At 46.8% G+C, this 23,135-nt stretch overlaps 1 protein-coding gene across 1 annotated transcript in view; it reads left to right on the forward strand.

The window, feature by feature from the left end:
* The window catches only part of rnf175 (ring finger protein 175), an 82,369-nt gene that overhangs the window by 14,106 nt on the left and 45,128 nt on the right, over positions 1-23,135 (forward strand). Inside the window, exons 2-3 of the mRNA XM_072496013.1 lie at positions 2,726-2,766; positions 6,111-6,252. Of these exons, the coding sequence (XP_072352114.1) occupies positions 2,726-2,766; positions 6,111-6,252 (183 nt within the window). The remainder of the gene's footprint in view (positions 1-2,725; positions 2,767-6,110; positions 6,253-23,135) is intronic.

Below are 23,135 nucleotides of genomic sequence, written 5' to 3' on the forward strand. Positions count from 1 at the left end.
CCCCTGTACCAGCTCCTTCCAACCCCTTGAAGCTCTCAGGGCAATTGCCAGCGGCTCTATTGCTAGCGCAAACAGCAGTGGGGAGAGGGTGCACCCCTGCCTTGTCCCTTGGTACAGTCTAAAATAGTCAGACGTCATCCTATTCGTCCTTACACTAGCCTCTGGAGCCTGGTACAGCAGCCTAACCCAGTCGATAAAGCCCTCCCCGAACCCAAATTGCCCCAACACCTCCCATAAATAGTCCCACTCAACCCAGTCAAAAGCCTTTTCGGCATCCATTGCCACGACTACCTCTACCTCCATACTCTCCGGAAATCATGATCACATTTAGCAGCCTTCTTAGGTTGGCCACCAGCTGCCTGCCCTTGACGAACCCGGTTTGGTCTTCCATAATAACGTCCGGCACACAGTCTTCAATCCTAGAATCCAAAAGCTTGGCCAGTAATTTTGCATCTACATTGAACAGAGATATCGGCCTATAGGACCCACATGACTGCGGGTCTTTGTCCCGTTTCAGTATCAGGGAGATAGTGGCCTGTGACATCATCGGGAGTAAAACCCCTCTTGTCTCTTGCCTCATTAAAAACCCTAACCAGCACCGGCCCCACTATCTCAGAGAACTTTTTATAAAACCCCACCGGATACCCATCCGGCCCCAGGGCTTTACCCGATTGCATGGCCCTCAAGCCCTCCAATATTTCTTCGGTCCTAATCGGGGGCCCCAGCCCGTCTACCAACCCCTACCCACTTTTGGGAAGGGCAGTCCGTCCAAAAAGCACCTCATCCCCTTCGGCCCCGCGGAGGGCTCCGAGGTATAAAGCTGACTGTAGAACTCCCTGAACACCTGGAATTAAAAGCTTAATAATGAGCATGAAACCTTTGTCGTATGAACCCATCTTGTTCACTAATGCAGGGTTTTTCAAAATGCGGTGGCAGGGTGGGTCACAGGAGGGTTGTGGCATTCCTGCAGTGGCCCCGATCATAGGAGAAATGTCCAGCGGTCACTACCAGCATTTCTATTGAGAATTGCGGTCGCCTTTTAAATGAGAATGAAATGAGGCTGTGAAGTGTTCTGGCCATAAGCAGCAGCAGTGAGCAGCTCACACGCCCGGCATCTACATGTCAAGTGCCCTCTTTGTACATGCTTTTGGTACCAAATCACGGAGAGCTTCTTCCATTTTCTAGCTGCTGGCAAGCAAGGCAAGGAGACTGTGAAGATGAATTGTTTTCTTACAAGAGAGAAACGGCCAGAGACACAAAAAGCAGAATACCTACTGGCCTGGATCTCGCATCTGAATTTTTTGGAGAGAGCTGTTCAGGAGAGTCCAGGGCAGGACAAGAGCAGTGCCAGTGTTAGCTCTCTACAGAGCGCCAAGGCCTCTGGTTAACAGCCTACAAAGAAGAAACTTAACTCGGGAACAAAGCAGTATAAAGATGAATTCTTGAGGTACTAGGCAAAGCCCATATGTGTTATATACAGGGAAGTACTGCAAATGAGACCAGTTTCAGATTTTGAAGAGAAGTGGTAGGTGAAAAATTCCTTTTTGAGATTGAGATCCTAGAATCAGTTATTAACTTACAGCTGACTATAAATTAAAAGACTACACTGCTGTGCCTGACGTGTGATAGCACATTAAAAACACTCCGAAGGCCTGTGAGGCTGCCAACATTCTGGAGCAGCATCTCTCAGGAGTATTCAGTGGCAAAAATTGGTCCTGGGGGAAAGAAGTTTGAAACACATGGCACCAATGCCCTTTAGGGAACAAAATCTGCAATCCTTGCCTTGCCTACATGTGACTCCAGACGCACAGCAATGTGTTTGACTCTAAAATGTCCTCTGGAACGGCCTATTAGGCTACTCAGTTCAAGGGCATTTGGGGGATGGGCAATAAATGCTGGCCTAGTCAGTGATGCCCAGATCCCATGAATGAATAAAAATAATATGAAATCTGAGTATTTACCTTAAAAATTTTATTTTAAGGACTTGTGTACATTTCAACCAAGGTCTCCATATTCCCTAGACTCAACGAAGCCTGTCCCCAGCCCTCCAGGTACACATTGTCATCAGCACATGTCCAACACCAACCCCCGTTCCCCCACAACATACATCACCATCTCTACCCAAAACCCTTCCTCTCATTCCACCCCCTAGGCAGCCCTCCAAACACTCCCACACATTCAACCACTCCGCAATCCTCCCTTTCCCAGCCTTGCTCCCCCTTTCCCCACTGACTTCGCAGCCCCTCTTTCCAAGCTTCCCTGCCCCTTACGACAGGCAGTCAGGAACAGAAACTGCAAAGTTTAAAGCTGTTATTCACCTTCCCGACTCAGCTACCTCACTCAGTCAATGACTGAGTTGCATTTGCTGGCTTCTGCCTTCACTATTATGAAGAATTCGTACCACCACAGAATCCTGGAATCAGTACCTGATAATGTTTTGTTTATCTGATCAAATGTTCTGTTTTATTACTATAATCACATTTGTTATTCAGGATGTTGGCTCTACACAAACTGCCAGTGGATATATAGATTCTATTCCTATGGGTATGCATTGTTTGTCTCCTTGGTTTTCATGCCAAAATATATTGGTTTTAGGTGAAAACTTTAAAAAGATGCATAATCAAACTACACTGACATACATTCAATATCTTGTGAACCTGAACCTCATTTGTGTAGTGACTTCACTAAATGTTACACCAACCTAATTAATTGTTTTTGTCCATAGATGGACCTTTTAAAATTTCCCTCTGATGAAGACCAATGGAGGTAAGCAGTGTTGTGATTAGTACATAATTTCTACTCATTTTTATTATGTTGTGACGTATTTTTTATTGTATTGGAGCTCATTAGTGTAGTACAAATGCAATATTAGGCTAAATCTTGGAATTTCATTACCATGTGAAATTTCAGTGAAAATTTCTAATTGTACAAAATGTTTTCTGAAGTTGTTCATCAGTTGTGCGACAAATTCAAAACTTTAAAGTATTCATTCCCCAACCCTATATTTCTGTTCATAAATATTGTGGTACTCTTTATACCAAGTATGCTATCATGATTTTCAGTGCTTCTGTTATCTACGAAGAGATTTAAAGATAATCACAGATTAGTTTTTCTTTTTGTTGCAGAGTCTTATATATTTGCATACCTCGTTATGTCCATTCTCCCCCTTTATCTTTTCTTGCTCACACTTCACCTCCCTCAGGAAAATCTTTGCATGGAATGTGAACATAATCATGAAATAAGATATGATTATACCTGGTTTGAATTTGCTAGCTGCATAGTGTGGAAAATAGAACTTCGTTCAGACTAATTCACTCTTGAGGGCAGCACGGTAGCACAGTGATTAGCACTGTTGCTTCACAGTGCCATGGGCCCAGGATCGATTCCCGCTTGGGTCACTGTCTGTGCGGAGTCTGCACGTTCTCCCCATGTCTACGTGGGTTTCATCTGGGTGCTCCTGTTTTCTCTCTCAAGAGATGAAAGACGTGCTTGCTAGGTGAATTGGACATTCTGAATTCTCCCTCTGTGTACCCGAATAGGCGCCGGAATGTGGCAACTAGGGGCTTTTCGCAGTAACTTCATTGCAGTGTTAACGTAAGCCTACTTGTGACAATGATAAAGATTTATTTTATTTTATTGTGTGTAATTTGGACATAAGGGTTATCAGTTTGCCCTATAATTGCTCATTTGTATCTCATTATCTCTCGACGTGACTATCCCAACACACGTGGCTGACCTACCATCTTCCACACTCCAAAATGCTGCTGCCCTTAGTCCTAGTGCGCCAAATCTCCTTCATCAACTTTGGCCCCCAGTCCAAAAATAACTCTTATTCTCATTTTTGTTTTCAAATCCCTTCCTAGCCCCACCTATTCTTCATAGCCTACTCCTTAACTCTGTAATCGCCTCCAGCACCATGGGCGGGATTCTCCGACCCCCCACCGGCTCGGAGAATCGCCGTGAATCCCGCCCCCACCGGCCGCCGAATTCTCCGGCACCGGAGATTCGGCGGGGCGGGAATCGCGCCACGCCGGTCGGCGCCCCCCCCCCCCCCCCCCCCCCGGCGATTCTCCGGCTGCGATGGGCCAAAGTCCCACTGCTGTAATGCCGGTCCCGCCGGCGTGAATTAAACCCCCTCCCCTACCGATGGGACTGGCGGCGTGGGCGATCTGGCCCTGGGGGGTGCCCCCACGGTGGCCTGGCCTGCGATCGGGGCCCACCAATTCACGGGCGGGCCTGTGATGTGGGGGCACTCTTTCCCCTCCGCGTTGGCCATCAATCTCCGCGATGGCCGATGCGCGGGAATGACGTCAGCAGCCGCTGGCGCTCCAGCGCATGGGCGGACTTCCGCCATCCGGCGGAGTCCCTTCGGCCCCGGCTGCCGTGGCGCCAAAAGCCTTCCACGCCAGCCGGCGGGACGGCAACCACTCCGGCGCGGACATAGCCCCTAAAGGTGAGGGCTTGGCCCCTAAAGGTGCAGAGGAAATCCGCACCTTTGGGGCGGCCCGACACCAGAGTGGTTCCCGCCACTCCATCCCGCCGGGACCCCCCGCCCCGCCGGGTAGAGGAGAATCCCGCCCCATGATTCTCCATGGCATCTGTGTTCCTCTAATTCTGTTTTTTTACGCATCCTGATTTTAATTGCTCCACCATTGGTGGCCATGTCTTCAGCTGCCGAGGCTCTTCAATTCCTTTCCTAAACCTCTTGCCTCTTTACCTCACACTCATAAAAAACTAACACGTTATTTAAAACCTATCTTTTTGCCCAAATTCTTTGTCCTAAATATCTCTGTGGCTTGGTGTCATTTTCTGTTTGAAAATTCTCCTGTGAAGCACCTTGGATGGTTAGTTCCTTTTAAAGTTGCTATAGAAATGCAAATTGTTGTATTGTCTTGCTGCCAGAAAATGTTAACAAAGGTAAAATAAATTGCAACTTGGGCCTCGTTGAGTAAACTTAATAAAAACTGGTGAAAACTGGAGCCCAGGTTAGTGCATTAAGTCAGACAAATAGAGATTGTTCTTGTGAACCGAACAATAAACATTATTGAGCCAGAATAGAGGAAACTGCACCTAACTCATACTATAATTAATGTGTGAGAGCTTGATACTCACTCTTGGTGTCGCAAAAGCAAAAAGTATTGATTCCCAGTAAATATCCCTTGCCTTGAGCACCAAGTAAGAAGTTACTGAAAGTTAAATGCTATCAAATAATAACATATGCCAAATTCTTTTGTTTCCATTTTTAAATTCTTGGGAGTAAGTTTTATTTGATAAACATTATATTCAGGTGAAGCTTGACAAAATACTGACATTAACGGCAGGTACTGTAAATAATAACCTGTAGGAATTATTTCTGTTTCTGCTGGTGCCAGGTCTCTGGTTGCATACACTTTATATAGTGCCAGACATGAAGTTTCATTTTCCCTCATGAAATAATTTTTGCTTTGGAAAGCATTACAGTACAGTTGGCAGAATGATTTTGTGACTGGTAGAAAGATATCTTCAAGAAGAATGGGTCGGAGAAGGAACGTTGGAATAAACACAAATCATTCCGCAACAGCCATTTTAGAATCATAGAATCCCTACAGTGCAGAAGGAGGCCATTCGGCCCATTGAGTCTGTACTGACCCTTGGAAGGAGTACCCTACCTAGGCCCACAGCCCGGCCCTATCCCCGTAACCTCACCTAACTTTCTGGACACTAAGGAGCAATTTAGCATGGTCATTCCACCTAACCTGCACATCTTTGGACTGTGGGACGTAACCGGAGGAAACCCATGCAGACATTGGGAGGAAGTGCAAACTCCACACAGACAGTCACCCGAGGCCGGAATTGAACACGGGTCCCTAGCGTTGTGAGGCAGCAGTGCTAACCACTGTGCCACCTTGTCGCCCATGAGATAAATGTGAAAAATTTCCAGATAGGCAGGAAGTTAAATCATTCTTTTGGAAACTTGAGGCCTTCCATAGGAATACAGTATTATCTAATTCATTTTCAAATCAAGTCTTCAGATGAGTATGCTTAAAACATTGTATTTAACAGCTTTCTTTCCCGAAGCAGTATACACACTTCAGCATTAAAATTTTATTTTGCAACTCTCATTTTTGTAGACTACAACATGCCAAGATACATGCAAAACACCGTGGACATGAGGCTATGCACGCGGAAATGGTGCTTATTCTTATTGCCACCCTCGTAATAGCTCAGGTTGTGCTAGTCCAGTGGAAACAACGTCATTGTAGATCATACAATGTGAGTTTGACTGTTAACATTTCAACTTCAAATCTATGAATTGTTGTTATACAAGCTTAAACAATCTGTTTATCTCAAATTAGTAGTGTTGCTGCCCAGACCAGTTAAAGTACTGTATCAAAATTGGGGATAAGGCAGATTGCTTTGGCAGAGAAAAAGTGAGTTTTGTTGGCATTATTCTGCACTGTATCAGACCTAGAATGGACTAATGTTGCCATGTGATACCCAGCTTTGGCATCCTTCACAAAAAGTTAACATAACATAAGAACATAGGGGACTTCCGGTGGCGTGGGCGAGCAGGGCGGTCGCAACAACAAGAGCTCCCGCCGGTGGCCGCGATTCGCGGCAATTTTGGGGAAATCCCCGAGTCTTCACACACCCCCCCCCGACTATCGTCGGCCTTTGGGGCCGCCACGAGCAGCCAGCGGGGCCGGTTTAAAAAACGCGAAGAACCCCGCGCGGGTGTCGGGCGGCGGGGGCTGAGGCGCCGGGCCCGGCGCGGCAGGTCAAGAGTAGCGGGGGCGGAGCTACGAGGAGGCGGCAGGCCCGAGGCCAGGGCACTATGTAGGGAGGGTGCTCCACGTCGGATGGCTCCCACCTAGGAAGAAGAAAGAAGGTTGAAGCCTGGTCCCAGGTGAATGCAGAGGAGAAAGAAAGAAGATTTAAGGAAGTTTGGTGAAAGTTTTTTTTTCTCTCTTTCCCCCCCCCCCCCCCCCATTGTTTTTCAAAAAGAGAATGTCAGATTGATGAAGGGCAGGAGGGTGAAGGGGGAGAGAGGAGAAAAGAAAGAAGATAAAAAACAATAAGCCGCTAAAGGATGCGTAGACCAGCGTCGAAGAAAGGAGGAAACGCGGGTTCGCCGCCGAAGGAGAAGACAAGCAAAAGTGTTTACAGGATGGCGGAAGCCGAACTGCAAGGCGGGGCCGCACTACTTACGGTGGGGAAGATGACCGAGGTGATGGCGGTGGAGCTGGGAAAACATTTTGTGAGGCACATGGAGGCCTTGAGGAAAGAGACGGCGGTCGTGTTGAGGTCATTGGTGGAGGAGGCAATCGAACCGATGAGGGTGGAGGTGGCAAAGGCATCGGCCGAGGTGCGAGAGCAGGGTGAGAAGATGAAGGAGGTGGAGGAGGCCGTGACGCAAGACAGCAACCAGGTCACCTCGATGGGGGACGAGCTGCGGAGAATGGTGGAGGTTAACCGAGGACTCCGAGCAAAGCTGGAAGACTTGGAAAACCGCTCAAGGCGGCACAATTTGAGAATCGTGGGCTTGCCCGAAGGGACAGAGGGCCCAAGGCCAACGCAATACTTTGCGAAGAAGTTGGCGGAGCTGATGGGGGAGGATGAGAGCCCCACCCTGTACGAGCTAGACCGAGCTCATCGGTCATTAAGGCCGAAGCTCAAAGTGAACGAGCCGCCAAGGGCAGTAATTATCTGCTTCCATAAGTTTTGCATGAAGGAGAAAGTGTTAAGCTGGGCGAAGCAGGAGCGTGAGGTGCTGTGGGTTGGTACTGCGGTTCGGATCTACCAGGACTTGACGGTGGAGTTGGCAAAAAGACGAGCGGCGTTTGGGCGAGTGAAGGCGGCTTTGTACAAGAAGGGGGTGCGGTTTGGTGTGGTGTACCCGGCGAAGTTGAGAGTAATATATAGCGCCAAAGACTTTTATTTTGAGACAGCGGAGGCGGCTGAGGCGTTCATGAGGGCAGAAGGCTTGGGACAGATGTGAAGAGCGGAACTGGAAGAGAGACTGTGGACTGTGTTTGAGCGGCTGGAAAATGTACAAATGTTACAACTTTCCTTTTACTGATTTGTATTGAAATTTACCTCTCTTTGCATTGTTACAGAGTTCAAGTTAATGGCGTTCTGTGTTGCGACGGTTAAATGTTATGTTAGTGAATTGTAGGGGTTGGATTGTTGGGTTTGTTTTGGTGTTTCTTTCTCTGGGACTGGGTGGAAGGGGGCGAGAGGTCTTGGCGGGGGGAGCCACCCGCGCTAGCTAACTAAAGTCAGTTAGTGAACGGGGGTGAGGTGAGAGGAGGACTCCGGACGTTGGAGCCTGGATAGCAGGCTTCAATGGGCCTACGAGGCGAGCAAGAGGGGGTGGAGGGATGGATGTTGGGGGATGTTTTTGTAGGGGGGGTTCTTGGGAGGGGGGGAAGGGGTTCGATGTTAACAATGGACAGGGGCGGGTCAGGCTTATGGGGCAGGGCCCGGTGGTATGGTGATGGTGGATAAGAAAGGTGGGGGGGGGGGGGGTGGGGGTGAGAGTCCCCCAGTAAGGATAGTCACGTGGAACGTGAGAGGGCTGGGAGGTCCGGTCAAGAGGTCAAGGGTGCTTGCACATCTTAAAAGTTTGAAAGCCGATGTAGCAATGCTGCAGGAGTCTCACTTGAGGGTTGAGGACCAGGTGAGACTTAAAAAGGGCTGGGTTAGCCAAGTGTTTCACTCTGGATTTGATGGAAGGGCTCGAGGGGTAGCGGTGCTGGTCAGCAAAAGGGGTACGCTTCCAGATGGAGAAGGTGGTGGCAGATCAGGGGGGTAGATATGTGATTGTGACAGGGACGCTGGAGGGGAGATTAGTGGCGCTGTTAAGTGTATACGGTCCCAATTGGGACGATGTGGGATTCGCGAGGAAGATGTTTGGGGCTATTCCCGACTTGGACACGCATGAGCTGATTGTGGAGGGGGACTGGAACTTGGTGCAGGAGCCAAGGTTGGACAGATCACGGCCGCGCTCGCTGGTCCCATCGGGGGGGCGAAGGCGCTGGCTGGGCTAATGGTGGAAATAGGAGGGGTGGACCCTTGGAGGTTCCTGCACCCAAGGGAACGGGAGTACTCGTTTTTCTCAGCAGTCCATAAGGTATACTCGTGGATCATCTTTTTTGTGGTGGGGAAGGCTTTGCTGGCTAGAGTCAAGGGGTCGGAATACTCTGCAATTGCAGTGTCAGATCACGCTCCACATTGGCTGGATATGGTACTGGAGAAGGGGGCAGCGCAGAGACCGGGTTGGAAACTGGATGTGGGGCTTTTGGGGAACCAAGTGTTCTGTGAGAAAATTGAAAAGGTAATTAAGGAATATGTAGGTTTCAATTGTACGGGTGAGTCGTCTGGGAGGCTCTAAAGGCGGTGGTGAGAGGTGAGGTAATTTTGTTTAAGGCCAGGGTGGATAAAGAGGAGAGGTTGGAGCGGCAGAGGGTAATAGATGAGATGTTGGAGGTAGATATGAGGTATGCAGAGGATGGGGACCCGGCAAAGCTGGAAAAGAGGAAGGAACTACAGGCGAGCTTCGACCGACTGTCCACCAGGAAGGCGGTGCGCCAACTGAGACGAGCAAGGGGTGCAGTTTATGAACATGGAGATAAGGTATGTTAGCAGGTCAGCTCCGGAGGGAGGCAGCGGCAAGGGAACTTCTTCAGGTGAAGGATAGGGCAGGGAAGTTGGTGGTGGCTCCAGTGCTGATTAACAAGGTTTTTGAGGAGTTTTATGAGAGGTTGTACAAGTCAGAGCCACTTGGGGGAGACCGTGAGATGCAGGAATTTCTAGATGGGTTGGAGTACCCGAGGTTAGGGGAGGGGGGACAGGGCTACATTAGAAGGAGCAATAGTGGAGCAGGAGATAAAGGATGCGATTGGGAGGATGCAGTCGGGGAAGGTGGCAGAGCCGGATGGGTTTCCGGTGGAATATTATAAAAAATTCCAGGATAAGCTGGCACCCCTGATGGTGGGGATGTTTGAGGAGGCAATAGGGAAGGGGTATTGCCGCAAACCTTGGGGCAGGCATCGATTTCCCTGTTACTAAAAAAAGATAAGGATCCGACGGAGTGTGGGTCGTATCGGCCCATATCGCTTCTGAATGTGGACGTAAAAGTGTTGGCGAAGGTACTGGCGGTTGGCTGGAGGAGTGCCTTCCGAAGGTGATAGGGGAGGATCAGACGGGGTTCGTGAAAGGGAGGCAGCTGTTTTCGAACATTAGGAGGGTTTTGAACGTTGTTATGGCACCGGCGGAAAGAAAGGAAACAGAGGTAGTTGTGGCATTGGACGCCGGGCGTTTGATCAGGTAGAATGGGGGTACCTGATGGAAGTGCTGGAGCGGTTTGGGATTGGACCAAGGTTTGTGAACTGGGTAAAGCTATTATATAAGGATCCGAAGACGAGTGTCCGCACAAATAATATCAGTTCGAGATACTTTTCTCTCCACCGTGGGACGAGACAGGGATACCTATGTCCCCCCTGCTGCTTGCACTTGCGATTGAGCCGTTGGCATCGCATTGAGAAGTTCGGGAGCATGGAAAGGAATAGTGCGGTGGGGGGGGATAGAGCATAGGGTGTCCTTATATGCCGACGACTTGCTGCTGTATGTGTCGGAACCGAGTGCGTCGATAGGAGGAATATTGGAGCTACTGCGGGTATTTGGGTCTTTCTCGGGGTACAAGTTGAACCCGGACAAGAGTGAGTACTTTGTGGTGTCTCGGCCAGGGGTGGGGGGGGCTGCCATTCCGTACAGCAGGGACTCATTTTAGGTATCTGGGGGTGCAGGTTGCCCGGGAGTGGGGGAGGCTTCTCAGGTACAACATCACTAGTTTGGTGGGGAGAGTGAAAGCCGATCTGGCAAGGTGGGGCGGCCTTCCTCTGTCACTGGCAGGTCGGGTACAGGTGGTTAAAATGAATGTGTTGCTGCGATTCCTGTTTATTTTTCAATGCCTACCGTTTTTCCTGGCAAAGTCTTTTTTCAGGGAGATTGAGGGAAGGATTACCTCATTCATATGGGGAGGGAAGGTGGCCAGAGCGAGAAAGGTGCTGCTACAGAGGGGAAGGGAGGCAGGGGGTTTGGGTCTCCCGAACCTGTTGTACTACTACTGGGCGGCGAACGTGGAGAAAGTGCGGAGCTGGGTCAGAGGGGTTGATTCTCAGTGAGTCAGAATGTAGGAGAGTTTGTGCAGGGGGTCGGGGCTGAAGGCACTTGCAACAGTGCCGTTCCCGATAGCTCCGGGGAAATATTCAGGGAGTCCGATAATAATAGCTTCATTGAAAATCTGGAGGCAGTTTCGCCAACACTTCAGGTTGTGTTTAGGGTCAAGGGAAATGCCGATTCGGGGGAACCACAGATTTGAGCCAGGGAGGTGGGATGGAAGATTTCGGAAATGGGAAGAGAAGGAGATTAAGACGCTAAAAGATTTGTTTCTTCGGGGTCGGTTTGCAGGATTGAGGGAGCGGGAAGCGAAGTATGGGCTTGAGCAGGGAGAAGAGTTTAGGTACATGCAGGTTCGGGATTTTGCCAGGAAGGAGATAGAGCTTCCCAGAGGAACCGGCCTCCACATTGCTGGAGGAGGTGTTGACGACAAGGGGACTGGAGAAGGGGGCAGTGTCAGCGGTGTATGGAGCTATTCTGGAAGAGGATAAGGCACCACTGGAAGGGATCAAAGCAAAGTGGGAGGAAGAGCTGGGAGAGGCTATAGAGGAGGGGGTCTGGTGTGAGGTGCTCCGGAGAGTGAATGCCTCCACCTCATGTGCGAGGTTGGGTCTGATACAGCTGAAGGTGGTATATAGAGCGCACCTCATGAAGGCGAGGATGAGCCGATTTTTTGAAGGAGTATAGGATTTGTGTGAGCGTTGCCGGGGGGCGGGGGGCGGGGGGGGGGGGGGGGGGGGGGGGGGGGGGGGTGGCCCGCGAATCATGTTCATATGTTTTGGTCCTGTCCAAAGCTAGGGGAGTACTGGAAGGAGGTGTTTCGGGTAATTTCCAAGGTGTTGCGTGTGAAACTGGACCCGGGTCCCCAGGAGGCCATATTCGGGGTGGCGGACCAGCCAGGGTTGGAAACGGGACGGAGGCAGATATCATAGCCTTCGCCTCGTTGATCACCCGAAGGCGGATCCTGCTGGGATGGAGAGCAGCCTCTCCACCCAGTGCCCTGGCGTGGCGGGGGGACCTGTTGGAATACTTGACCCTTGAGAAGGTTAAGTTCGAACTGAGGGGAAGCTCGGAGGGGTTCTACAAGTCATGGGCACTATTTATTATGCACTTTCAAGAACTGGATAACATCGAACATTAGTTTGGGAGGGGGGTACGGGGAGGGGGGGCTGTGTAGATGAAGGGTGACTACGGGTAATCCCTGATTCCTTTTTGTCATTTGTTTATGTAAACATGCGGGCTGATGTTTGGGGGTTGGTGGGCGGATGGGATTGTTGTTATTATGGGGATTGACATATCTTGCTGATTGTTGTTTATTGTTGATGGGTGTAAATGCGGGAGAAAATGTGAAAAAGGAGGAGAATAAAAATATTTATTAAAAAAACATAAGAATATAGGACTTAGGAGCACGAGTAGGCCATTTTGCCCTTTGAGCCTGCTCCACTATCCAATAAAATCTTGGATGATCTGATTGTTATCTCAACTCCACATTCCTGTCTGCTCCCTCATAACCCCCGACTCCCTTGTCTATCAAAAATCTATCCAGCTCAGCCTTGAATATATTCAATAACCCAGCCACCACTGCTTTCTGGAGAATAGAATTCCATAGACTAACGACCCTCAGAGAGAAACAAATTCTCCTCATCTCCGTCTTAAAAGGAAGACCTCTTATTTTTAAAGTGTCCCCTCGTTCTAGTCTGTTCCACAAGAAGAAACATCTTTCCGGTATCCATCCTATAAACTCCCCTCATATGTTTCGATAAGATTACCTTTCATTCTTTTACAATCCAGTGGGTATAGGCCCTGATGTGTTAGGCAGTTTGGTTCGATGTGGACTGCACTCGATGCAGGGAAGTTAGAAACAGACATCTAACACAGGAGAAGATCCAACACTGTTTTATTCAACTAGATGAACTGCTGTATACATTCAGCTGTGGGTCGCCACTATACTGATCTGACTAGTGACCTTGTAGTAGCCTGACCAGACTTACTGGTATTTGTGCTTGCTAGCTCGTGGACTCTGACTGTCTCATTAGCTGGGACCTGAGAGAGCGGGAAACCTAGTGCCCTTTGGCTTTATAGTGGTAGTGTCCTGTCTGGTGATTGGCTGTGCTGTGTTGTATGCTTATAGGTCATCCTATGTGTCAATCACTGCCTGTCTGCATCTCATTATATACATGAGTGGATATTATGACATCTCCCAGGCTCCAAAGGCGGTGGTGAGAGGTGAGGTAATTTTGTTTAAGGAGCAATAGTGGAGCAGGAGATAAAGGATGCGATTGGAAGGATGCAGTCGGGGAAGGTGGCAGGGCCGGATGGGTTTCCGGTGGAATATTATAAAAATTCCAGGATAAGCTGGCACACTTGATGGTGGGGATGTTTGAAGAGGCGATAGGGAAGGGGGCCATAAACCTTGGGGCAGGAATCGATTTCACTGTTGCTAAAAAAAGGTAAGGATCCGCCGTAGTGTGGGTCGTATAGGACCATATCACTTCTGAATGTTGTCGCAAAAGTATTGGCGAAGGTACTGGCGGGTAGGCTGGAGGAGTGCCTCCCGAAGGTGATAGGGCATGATCAGAATGGGTACGTGAGAGGGAGGCAGCTCTTTTCAAAAGTTAGAAGGTATTGAGCGTCGTTATGGCACCGGCGGAGGGGAAGGAAACAGAGGTGGTTGTGGCATTGGACGCCAAGAAGGCGTTTGACCGGGTAGAATGGGGGTACTTGATGGCAGTTCTGGAGCGGTTTGGGATTGGACCAAGATTTGTGAACTGGGTAAAGCTACTATATAAGGAGCCGAGGGCGAGTGTCCGCACAAACAATATCAGCTCGAGATACTTGTCTCTCCACCGTGGGACAAGACAGGGATGTCCTATGTCCCCCCTGCTGTTTGCACTTGCGATTGAGCCGTTGGCCATCACGTTAAGAGGTTCGGGAGCATGGAAAGGAATAGTGCAGGGGGGATAGAGCATAGAGTGTCCTTATATGCCGACGACTTGCTGTTATACGTGTCGGAACCGAGTGAGTCGATAGGGGGAATATTGGAGCTACTTCGAGTATTTGGGTCTTTCTCAGGGTACAAGCTGAATCTAAACAAAGTGAGTATTTTGTGGTGTCTCGGCCGGGGGCGGGGGCAGGGGTGGGGGGGCTGCCATTCCGTAGGGCAGGGACTCACTTTAGGTATCTGGGGGTGCAGGTTGCCCGGGAGTGGGGGGGGGGGGAGCTTCGCAGGTACAACATCTCTAGTTTGGTGGGGAGAGTGAAAGCTGATCTGGCAAGGTGGGATGGTCTTCCTCTATCATTGGCGGGTCGGGTACAGGAATGTGTTTATTTTTCAATGCCTACCGATTTTCCTGCCAACGGCTTTTTTCAGAGAGATTGAGGGAAGGATTATCTCATACATATGGGGAGGGAAGGAGGCCAGAGTGAGAAAGATGCTGCTACAGAGGGGAAGGCAGGCAGGGGGTTTGGGTTTTCCGAACCTGATGTACTATTACTGGGTGGCGAATGTGGAGAAGATGCAGAGCTGGGTCAGAGGGGTTGATTCCCAGTTGGTCAGAATGGAGGAGAGTTTGTGTAGGGGGTCGGGACTGAAAGCACTAGCAACAGCACCCCTCCAGATAGCCCCGGGGAAATACTCAGGGAGTCCGGTAATAATAGCTTCATTGAGAATTTGGAGGCAGTTTCGCCAACACTTCGGGTTGGGGGCAGGGTCAAGGAGATGCCGATTCGGGGGAACCACAGATTTGAGCCAGGGAGGTGGGATGGAAATTTTCGGAAATGGGAGGAGAAGGGGATTAAGACGCTAAAAGATTTGTTCCTATGGGGTCGGTTTGCAGGACAAGGAGCTGGAAGCGAAGTATGGGCTGGAGCGGGGGGTGGGGGGAAGTGTTTAGATACATACAGGTTTTAGATTTTGCCAGAAAGAAGATACAGAGCTTCCCGGAGGAACCGGCCCCCACATTGCTGGAGGAGGTGCTGACGACGGGGGGACTGGAGAAGGGGATAGTGTTAGCGGTTTACGGAGATATTTTGGAAGAGAATAAGGCACCACTGGAAGAGATCAAAGCAAAGTGGGAGGAAGAGTTGGGAGAGGTTATCGAGGAGGGGTTTTGGTGTGAGGTGCTCCGGAGAGTAAATGCCTCCACCTCGTGTGCGAGGTTGGGGCTGATACAGCTGAAGGTGGTATACAGAGCACACCTCACGAGGGCGAGGATGAGCCGATTCTTTGAAGGAGTAGAAGATTTGTGTGAGCGTTGCGGGGGGGGGGGGGGGGGGGGGGCCGCTAATCACGTTCATATGTTTTGGTCCTGTCCAAAGCTAGAGGATTACTGGAAGGAGGTTTTTAGTGTAATTTCCAAGGTGGTGCACGTGAAACTGGTCCCGGGTCCCCGGGAGGCCATATTCGGGGTGTCGGACCAGCCAGGGTTGGAAACGGGGGGCGGAGGCAGATATCGTAGATTTCGCCTCGCTGATCGCCCGAAGGCGGATCCTGTTGGGATGGGGAGTAGCCTCTCCACCCTGTGCCCTGGCGTGGCGGGGGGACCTGTTGGAATTCTTGACTCTTGAGAAGGTTAAGTTTGAACTGAGGGGAAGGACGGAGGGGTTCTACAATTCATGGACATTATTCATTATGCACTTTCAAGAACTGGATAACATCGAACATTAGTTGGGGGGATGGGTGGGAGGGTTGGGGGAGGGGGGCTGTGTGTATTACGGGTGACTAAGGGTGATCCCTGATTCCTTTTTGTCATTTGTTTATGTAAACATGCGGGCTAATGTTTGGGGTTTTTGGGAGGATGGGATCGTTGTTATTGTTATGGGGATTGACATTTGTTGCTGATTATTGTTGGTTGGTGTAAATTTGGGAGAAAATGTGAAAAAGGGGGAGAATAAAAATATATTTTTTTAAAAAGATTCTTAACGAATTAATATTATCCAATAATAATTAATCAATTAATTGAATTTTATTCTACTGATTCAGTATTTATCTTTTAGCAATATGTTAGTAATACAGTCAAATAATTGATAGGTTAGTAATAGTTCAACAGTAATATTGTAGTTCTATTTCATCTAATGGTCGTGCAGTGGGGTTAGTGTGAATCATTCTGATTGTTGAGCCCATGCGGTTTAGTGAATAGTTGGCTAACGCATTTAATCACCAGGAATGTCATGTCAATGATGAATCCTGCTACACAGAAGAAAAAGATTATTCTTACTGTGGACATTCCTGTGGGTCCCAACCACCCGCAAAGTTTCTCCCAGATAGAGGTATCCGAGGGTGTGACAAGCTTTCTGACTTCCTTTTGAATGTGTGCTGCCAGATCTTTAACTTCCTTCGAATTACCTGGAATGAAGTGCAACACTCCGCACCAATCAGGGCGCAGGTTCCACCTTTTTTGGCTAGCACATAATCAAGTGCCATTCGATTTTGTAGTGCCACGGTTCGAATTACTCGCATTTCATCAGAGGTTTTATTTAGGGCATCGGCAGTACAGTCAGCTACATTTTGTATGATGGTTATTAGTTTATTTAATTCGTTGGCTGCCCTTATTTCCCAATAAAAAGGAATAATTTTAGCATAGATTGCATCTTGTAATTTGATAGCACATTTATTTCTTCGAGTGGTTGGTTCTGATAGATTAGGGAGATGAGGGAGGAGACGGATGGCAGATACTACATATCCTTAATAGCAAGATCCTGACCAGAATTTTGGAAGCCAGGAGTATGCTTTGTTATTACAGATAAAATATAAGCCGAATATTTGTAAATGTATTCCAAAGACCAAACATCTGTGAATGATTTACTACTTATGACATTGCGTGTACCTTTTATTATTGAGGATCGATCAGCTCTGTGTTTTGCATTATTGGTACATCTATAGACTGTGTTAACATCAAAATAATGAGTACAAATACAATGGCCCATCTTCATCGCTCTGGGGTTATTACTAGTGAGACATATTGATCCTTCTTGTTTAAGAGTATTTTGGAGATTAATATGTGGAGGATTTTTATTTGTGTTATATTTAGGTTGATACCATCATGAAAAAGTGTTTAATGGATAATCTGCAAATTTCCATAAATTAGTACTTTGCTTTAAATAAATTTGGTACCTCCCTTTCTGACCTGAAACTGCTCCAGGACGGGATACTGCGAGCGAGGGGTGCTTTGATAGATGTACCATTCTGCTGTTTCTGAAGCATTAAAAGGGATAATTAAGAAAGGAATGCCTTCTCCTGAGTGAGTGGGGGATGCAATGCATATCCAACAATTGGAAATATTGAAATTTCTAGCATAAATCTTAGATGTGTAAAGGAATGTGTTTTCATTTAACTCTGGGACAACATTTACAAGGCCAATTATATAACTGAAAATGGATATTTCAGCAAACGTTTTTACAGATCTTAATACTTATACGTGTGCTTCATGTATGACGCGTGGATCCAACCTCACGAGGGTGAGGATGAGCCGATTCTTTGAAGGAGTAGAAGATTTGTGTGAGCGTTGCGGGGGGGGGGGGGGGGGGTTGGGTGCTGAGATGGACTAAAAAGGGTCCTTCCCACTTTGATCCTAGAGGTTCTTTCTGAGGTTTCTTTACGTGCACCTCCTCGCAGGGCACTAGATCATGCCCACCCTCTGGCGGATCACCCCAGGCAGCCAACACTTGTTGAGAAGCAGAACTAACAGCATTTGTTAGATTTTGACAATACGTCAGCAGAGTATCACTCATTAAATCACAGTCTGCGTTTCGCAAATCAATAGTTCCTGGCAGAGACATTGGTCTGCCTGTGATGATTTCAAATGGACTTAAGCCTGTTGTTCTGTTTGGTGTTGCACTGATACTACACAATACTATTGGCAAGGCTTGGACCCAATTAATGTCTTCTTGGTTGTATTGAGACAATCTTTCTTTCTAAGTTCAATTCATACGTTACACTTGTCCTGATGATTGTGGATGATAAGGGCAGTGTAAATTCCAGTCAATGTTTAATAATTTACACACTTCCTTACAAACAGCACCTGTAAAGTGGGATCCATTGTCTGAGTCAATGCTAGCTGGTACTCCCCATCTAGGTATAAAGTCTTTGCATGGCTGTATGGGTGGCTGTGGCTCTCCTAGCTGGAGCAACTTCTACCCATCTAGAGAATTTATCCACTATTACAAGGACGTCACTGTACTTTTGGAATTTAGGAAGGGTGATGTAGTCCACCTGTACATCCTGGAACGGTCCTGCAGGAGCTTTTAATTGTGGCATTGATGTTATAGGTCCCAAGTTGTTCTTTTGACAGGTTATGCAACGGTTTGATGCCAATTGTGCATATTGTTTGAATCCTTTACCACACCAACTCCTCTGAAATCGATCCATCATTTGTTGAGGTGATAGATGAATGGATTTGTTGGGCCAAAAAGGGCATCAGTGCTTGTGGTGCTCCTGGTTTACCAGTCTGAACTTGTCTCCAAATATCATTATCATACAACTGAATACCTGATTCTAACCATGTCCATCTTTCTTTCTGTGTACAATCACGTTGCATTACACGTAGATCCTGTAATAAGTTAGTCACTCCCAATTTGTAAATGTGATTGAATTCCTCATACCACTGAGAGGCAAAAAGCTTCCCTTGCTGCTTGGTCTGCAAGAGCATTTCCTCTTGCTTCCATAGTGTCTTCATGATTTTGGGCTTTGCATTTTAGAATTGATACTTCTTTTGGCAAGGCCATAGGAGATCTCGTACTTCCTTTCCATTTCGGACAGGTGTACCTGCTGTTGTGAGAAATCTTCTTTTTCTCCACAGGTAGCCAAAAGCATGTGCTACTCCAAAACCATATCTGGAGTCAGTATAGATGTTAGCAGTTTTATCTTTTGCCACATGACATGCTTCTGTTAGTGCTTTTAATTCAGCCTGTTGCGCTGATGTACCTGGGGATAAACTTCCTTCAGCTAATACTTCATATGGGCTTGTGACTGCCCACCCAGCTTTTCTGACACCCTTGTCAATAAAAGAGGAACCATCAGTGAATAGGATTAAATCTGGGTTCTGTAGTGGTTCTTCTTCCACTAAGCGTACCTCTTCCATTTCCTCTATTATTTTCACACAGTCATATCCCTCTGCCTCCCCCCCCTTTGTTCCTCGATAAACAGGAGTAAAAATTATGGATTTACAGGACTGGCTCTGAAAATAAAGGTTGGGTGCTTCTAAAACTGCTGTCGTCCATCTAGCTGATGTAACTTGTGATACTCTGTTCATGGATAGTAGTGAATGGACTGAATGTGGGCATTTAATGGTTAACTGTTGGTCTAAGACAAGGCCTGACGTTGCCGTTACAGCTCGACATGTGGCTTCCATGGCTCTTCAACAGCTGCCAAATGCTAGTGCCACGTTGTCAAGTTTAATGGAGTAATATCCAACTGGTCTTAACTGATCACCAGGTTCTTTGGCTAGTACTGCGGTCGCGCAACCCTCTTTTTCATGAACAAACATGGTAAAAGGTTTTCCATTGTTTGGAATTCCTAGAGCTGGTGCTGAACATAGAGCCTTGCTCAGATTTAAGAATGATTCTTTTTGTTCTGTGTTGAGATTAACTGTGTCTTTTGATTTTCTGTTACCTTTTAAAAGATCATTCAATGGCTGAGCTATCTGAGTGAAAGAATCAATCCAATTTCTGTTAAAATTACAGTCCCAAAAAAGATCCTACTTCATGGATAGTTGTAGGTTCCTTTGCAGCTTTGATGGCAGCTGTTCTATCCTGAGTAAGTTCCCTTTTGCCTTTGGATATTTTCTGACCTAAGTAGACAACTTCATCCCGGGAGATTTGTGCTTTGTGTCCATTATCACTAAGGTGATCCAAAACCAAATACAAGTCTTTTTAAGTGATCACCTTTATTAATGGATGCTTTCAGAATGTCATCTACATACTGGATAATGGTGGAAGGCAGGACAGGCAGATGCCTGATGAGGTTCTGTAGTGCCATGTGGTAAACAGTAGGGCTATTGTGAAAACCTTGTGGTAGTCTAGTCCATGTGTACTGTTATTGATTGATGGTGAAAGCAAACCATGACTGTACATCCTTAGGAAGTGGTACTGACCAAAAACCATTTGCCATGTCAATGACTAAATACCATTGAAGGTCTGGTGTTAAAAAAGTTGAAGACTGTAGATGGATCTGCCACTAAAGGAGCTTTCCTGACAATGAATTGGTTGGCTTTTCTATAGTCAATAGTCAGGCGCCATGTGCCATTCGCCTTTTTGACAGGCCATACTGGGCTGTTTGATAAGCTGTGAATGTGCACTAAGATTCCCCTTTCTTCAAGTTGTTGTACTATAGGAAGTATGCCCTGAATTGAAGTTTTATTACTAGGGTACTGTTTGGTACAATGCGGTACAGATCCAATGAAGATGGCTGGTTCCATTTTTAATAGGCCACAATCATTTCTGTCCTTAGCCCAAATTGAGTGACTTTGTATCTCGCTCTTTTTGATGTCTAATGGACCAGGTGATTTTTCCGTTACTAAAACTAAGTGAAGAGTTTAGTTGAGATAGGATGTCCAAACCTAGAAGTGCCTGTGTGACCGGACCTACCCAAATTGATGCCATCAGTTGGTGGTCCAAATTCTAACAGCATTGGATCAGTCTTTCGGAGGGTAAGAGAATCTCCTCCTGCTGCAAAAGCGTTGATCTTTCCTGCATTTAGGGGAAATAAATCAGCATAGTCTTGAGTAACACAGGTAAGTTCAGCTCCAGTGTCAAAATGAAAATCGATATGATATCCTCCCACTCTTAATGAAATATATAATCCATTATTTTTCTGTTCAAGCAGTGCATGCAATGAAATGTGAAAAGAATCACCAAGAGTGGGGTCTATTAGTTTTTTGAAGCTTCCAGCAGAGACCGTCTTTGTGCATGTGTTAAGCTGTTAAACATTTCATCCATTTCATTGTCGCCATTGCGTGCGTCCCTACGTGGCAACGGCTGGAGGGGCCTAGACTCCCTGTACGTGTCTTGTTGGAACGCAACCCTGGGCGTGTCCTGTCTGTACGCATGACGTGGCTGGCATGAATATGGAACTTATTGTATGAGTCATTGGACATTTCACTAGGCGAATTGATACCAGAACTATTATTTCTTTGTTCGTCTTGCATTTTGTAACAACATGTTTCTATCCAATGTCCTGTTTTACCACAATAAAGACATTGTGAAGGTTTCTTATGTTCTTTTAATGGGGCGCAAGGGAGCAAGTATTAGAATCCGATGCTTCTGGACAAGTTGTATTTACGCTGATAACCCTGCAGCAGCTGCCGCTGAGCAGCAGCTTGCAGAGGCTGACTTTGGCCAGCTGAAGGGTTAATGTTTGACTGACCATGCATGCCGCAATCAATCTGAATACATCGGTCAACTGTTTATCGGTATGTACCAGTCGAGGCCCAAGTAGGTAGGATCAGGCTCAAAGCATTAGATATTTCGGGTTTTAAACCAGCAACAAAAGGAGTTTTAATCAGTCCTAAAGTACTTGTATCCCAAGTATCTGTTTCGTTTAGGAGTTTCATCCCTGAATGTTTTATCCAGCCATGTATAAATCTGTCCTCGAATTCTTGAATATCTTCACTAGATTTTTCAATACAGGATGTAATTTTTGACCAATTGGTCCTAGGTGGGCGGAATCTTAATAGCCAATTTTTAACCGCTATCCAACCAGCTTCCAAATTTTACATATCATCTCCAAGGGCAACACCTACTTCATCCGCGAGAATTTGACCATCACGGGTGCCTACCATAATAGACAAAATTTGCACACCATCTAATGGATGAAGATGGTAAATGATTTGTAATCTATGGAGCTGTTCCCACATGGTCATGCCTCCCCTTTTTGGGTGCGTGAGATCTTTAGACCATCTGTCTATTTTATCAGGATCAGCAACCTCATGGACTCAATGTCGGCCATATTCAGCTTTTGTAGTTGTTATCTCATTCTCTCTTGTTTCCTTACTTCCAATTTTAACCCATTTGCTTCATAGTGGGGCTAATCGAATTACCTTTGTAGTTTGTCTCTTAGGTTCGCGTATTTAGTCACTGTCTTCGTCTGAGTTATTCAGTATTTGAGGTCTAATTTTTGGTTTATTTTTAACATTTGATCTTGGTTGTGGGATTGGAGCTGACGCTGTATCACTCGGGTACTTTCTCTAGCTTCGGAATTGGTATTAGGATTTGAACAAGGGTCATTTGTTTTCTGATCCGAATTGTGAGCTGCGAGATTGACTGTTAAGACTTTGCAATGTTCTTTCAAGTTGCTCATTTCACCTTCCAAAACACATCTTTCCTCAAGCAACTTATGTCATCAGTTTCTGACATTAACTGTTGAATTTTGGACTGATTCATTATTTTTACGCTGTAATTCGCCAATTTGGAATGATTGTTGTTAAACTTTAAAGGTTTCATTTTCCAATAATGTTTTGATCTGATCACATTTTTCAAGTTTAGATTTTGCATCTCGCAATTCTTCAACAACTGCCGCTAGTTGGTCTTTAGTGGACTGGAGGTCATGATCGTTTTTAGTTTTCACGATCGTCTCTTGCTGTTTATGGAGCTGCGCCATTAATGCAAAAGACCATTTCATGCGTTTTTTTCTAGTTAAACGTGTGGATTTTCCCCAGGCCCTTTTGATGTCGTCAATGGACCACTGTCCTTTGGGGATATCATATTTTGATACAATTTGTGTGGTTACTTTAGACAATCCAAAATGATGTCTATAAATTAAAGATCTAAGATCTCCCAATATATCGTCGATAGAAACTTCTATACAGCCCGGCCTCCCTTCGAAGTCGTGGGAAGTAGTTCTCTACCATTTGAAGGAACTGAATCTATTTTAGGATTTTTGTCCGCCATAAATCCAGCCTTACACCCAATTTTTTGGTGGCAAACAATTTGTGTAATTTGAAGATTACACGACGACAACTATTCAGTCGTGTTTTATTTAG

Source organism: Scyliorhinus torazame, chromosome 3 (assembly GCF_047496885.1).
Source record: "Scyliorhinus torazame isolate Kashiwa2021f chromosome 3, sScyTor2.1, whole genome shotgun sequence".
Lineage (NCBI taxonomy): Eukaryota > Metazoa > Chordata > Chondrichthyes > Carcharhiniformes > Scyliorhinidae > Scyliorhinus > Scyliorhinus torazame.